Genomic DNA, 3,048 nt, shown 5'->3' with positions numbered 1-3,048 from the left:
CAGCGCTGGAGCCTACACGCGTGCGCCGGTGGTGCCAGGGTGGGGAAGCCCCGGGAGCGTGCCGGGAGCAGGCAGGCGTCATTGGCTGCGTGCCGGGAGGACCCCAATTCCCGACAGAGCCCGGAGAAACCGTGCGTCCTCCTGCGCAGCACAGCGTCCCCGCACGCAGCGTCCCCCATCCTCGTGCCGGTGCTGACCCCGCTGCCAAGCACACGCCGGCACGTGCGATGCAGGAGGTCCTCTCCTCACCTCCTCCCCGCACCCCGCAGCGGCCAGTTTGCCATTGTACGAAAATGCCGGGAGAGGAAAACGGGTCTGGAATACGCGGCCAAATTCATCAAGAAGCGTCGGCTGTCGTCCAGCCGTCGGGGCGTGAGCCGGGAGGAGATCGAGAGGGAGGTGGACATCCTGCGGGAGATCCAGCACCCCAACATCATCACGCTGCACGACATCTTCGAGAACAAGACAGACGTGGTGCTGATCCTGGAGCTGGTCTCGGGCGGCGAGCTCTTTGATTTCCTGGCTGAGAAGGAGTCCCTGACGGAGGAGGAGGCCACCCAGTTCCTCAAGCAGATCCTGGACGGGGTGCACTACCTGCACTCCAAGCGCATCGCCCACTTCGACTTGAAGGTGAGGTCTGGGAGGTGCACCCGCCCCGTGCTCGGCAGCTGGGGAGCAGGGACGAGCATCCAGGCTCCTGCGGAGCAGTGGGGCTGGCTCTGGGACCTCGCCCTGCTTGAGGCGTGTGTCCTCTCCTCCAGGGAGAGGAGCCCAGGGCAGCACAAGGCTCCCACGGGCGAGCGTGTGGGGGTAAACACCGGCTCCTCTCCCCCCGCAGCCGGAGAACATCATGCTGCTGGACAAGAACGTGCCAAACCCTCGCATCAAACTCATCGACTTCGGGATCGCCCACAAGATAGAAGCTGGGAATGAATTCAAGAACATATTTGGGACCCCGGAGTTTGTAGGTGAGACCCGGCTGGCGGTGTTCCTGTGGGGCTCCTCTGGGCTCTGACAGCTTTGGCTTAATCCCGGGGAGATGCCCCGGTGCGGCAGGCTGGGCAGCTGCCGGGATGCGTCCATGGGGACAGGCTTCTTTCTCCCAGAATAAGCCTGTTTTCTCCCCTCTTTCCTTCTAAAGCCCCAGAAATCGTGAACTACGAACCCCTGGGGCTGGAGGCCGACATGTGGTGAGTGAGTCCCCTCCCAAGCGCCTTCCAGTGGCGCCAGCGGCCGGGTCCCGGGACCGGGCTCGTGCCGGCCTGTCTCCCCTCTTGCTGAAAGCGCAGGGAGAGGGGACCCGCGGCGCTCTGTGGGGCTTCAGCCTCGTCTTCCTCTCTTTTCCAGGAGCATCGGGGTCATCACTTACATCCTGTGAGTATAAGGGGAGTCGGGGGGAGACGGGTGCCGCAGGGCGAGTCCCCCGCCTCGGGCTGTCGCCTTTTTGGGGTGTCACAACCCGCTCTCGCCGCAGGCTGAGCGGAGCCTCCCCCTTCCTGGGGGAAACGAAGCAAGAGACCCTGACCAACATATCCGCCGTCAACTACGACTTCGACGAGGAGTATTTCAGCAACACCAGCGAGCTGGCCAAGGACTTCATCCGCCGCCTGCTCGTCAAGGACCCCAAGTGAGAGACAGGGAGCAGAGCTGGGGAGTACCCTGGGAGAGGGGACGGCCCCTCCTGCCCGAACCCCCGCGTGCAGGCAGCTCCCACGTCTCCGGCCGGCGCTCGGAGCCTGCCTGCTGCCAGCCCAGAGGCCTTTGCCCGTCCCTTTTGTGCTGGTTGTTTGTAAATCCCATTTATCCCCCTGTTTCCCTCCCGCTGCTTGTAGGATTCGCCGCTGCAAAACATCTTGAAACCAAAGTCCCTCCCCGCCGTCAGGCATGGGGTGAATTCTGGGATGACGCTGAGGGTGCAGCAGCTCAGCTGAAAAGGAGGGAACGGGGTTTAGAAGGGATCAAGGGCTGACCGGAGCAGCCAGGACCCTGGGCTGGGGCGGGAGCAGCGGTGCTGTGCCTCGGCCGGGAGGTTCGTGTGGGCTCTTCTGCGTGTCTTTGCCCTTGGGAGGCTGGCTGAGGGCATGGGAGCTGGATGCGGCCCCTGTCTGGGGCGGCCCCTGAGTACAGCGAGTTTGCCTGGGCTCATCCGTGCCCCAAAGGTGGTAGGATCCGAGCTGCCCTTCCTGGAGTTTAACTGGGACAGAGGCAGCAAAGCCTCTGCCCCTCGGTCGCAGCCCTTGCTGTCGTTGCAGGAAGCGGATGACCATCGCTCAAAGCCTGGAACATCCTTGGATTAAGGTGAGAAGTTAAAGAATCGGCACCTTTTGGGTGTCAAACATCCAAGAGGTCGAGGGTGGGTGTTGATGCCCCGGCAGCTCTCCACTGCTCTTCCCACCCCCAGTTGGGGCTGGTTTTGTGCCACTGCCGGGGGACCGTGGGCGGGTGCCGAAGCCGTCCGGCTCCCGCTGTCCCGGCTATGCCCCACGCCGGCGGCTGTCCCTCTCCACAGGTGATCAAGAGGAGGAACGTCCGCAATGAAGACAACTGCAAGAAGCCTGAGCGCCGCCGGCTGAAGACCACACGCCTGAAGGAGTACACCATCAAGTCCCATTCCAGCATGCCGCCAAACAACACGTACATCAACTTCGAGCGCTTCTCCAAGGTCATGGAGGAGGTGGCTGCAGCCGAGGAGAGCCTCCGAGAGCTGGAGAGGAACAAGAAGTCCTTCCAGGAGGACATCGAGGCCCTGCTGTCCATCTATGAGGAGAAGGAGTCGTGGTACAAGGAGGAGAACGAGAGTATCAGCCAGGACCTCCGCCAGATCCGGCAGGAGCTGCAGAAGACGGAGGCCCTGAAGAAGCAGGCGCAGGAGGAGACCAAGAACGTGGTGCAGGTGGCCAACGGCCTCAAGAGGCGTTACCGAAAGCTGGAGAACCACTACGAGGCGTTGGCCAAGCAGGTGGCCTCGGAGATGAAGTTTGTCCAGGAGCTGGTGTGGTCCATTGAGCGGGAGAAGCTGCAGAGCGGCGAGGGAGACGGCAGCATCCG

At 63.0% G+C, this 3,048-nt stretch overlaps 1 protein-coding gene across 1 annotated transcript in view; it reads left to right on the top strand.

The window, feature by feature from the left end:
* EEF2 (eukaryotic translation elongation factor 2) overlaps positions 1–3,046 on the top strand; it is a gene marked incomplete at its 3' end in the record, with an annotated part of 14,629 nt that extends 11,583 nt beyond the window's left edge. Inside the window, exons 15-21 of the mRNA XM_009323469.1 lie at positions 170–630; positions 839–968; positions 1,142–1,190; positions 1,348–1,374; positions 1,475–1,627; positions 2,253–2,298; positions 2,510–3,046. Of these exons, the coding sequence (XP_009321744.1) occupies positions 170–630; positions 839–968; positions 1,142–1,190; positions 1,348–1,374; positions 1,475–1,627; positions 2,253–2,298; positions 2,510–3,046 (1,403 nt within the window). The remainder of the gene's footprint in view (positions 1–169; positions 631–838; positions 969–1,141; positions 1,191–1,347; positions 1,375–1,474; positions 1,628–2,252; positions 2,299–2,509) is intronic.
* Between the last annotated feature and the right edge of the window lie 2 nt (positions 3,047–3,048).

The sequence above is a fragment of the Pygoscelis adeliae genome, unplaced genomic scaffold (assembly GCF_000699105.1).
Source record: "Pygoscelis adeliae isolate BGI_AS28 unplaced genomic scaffold, ASM69910v1 Scaffold590, whole genome shotgun sequence".
NCBI classification, from domain to species: Eukaryota; Metazoa; Chordata; class Aves; order Sphenisciformes; family Spheniscidae; genus Pygoscelis; species Pygoscelis adeliae.
Note: the sequence above shows the minus strand (reverse complement) of the source record. Positions and strands in the feature narration are given on the sequence as shown.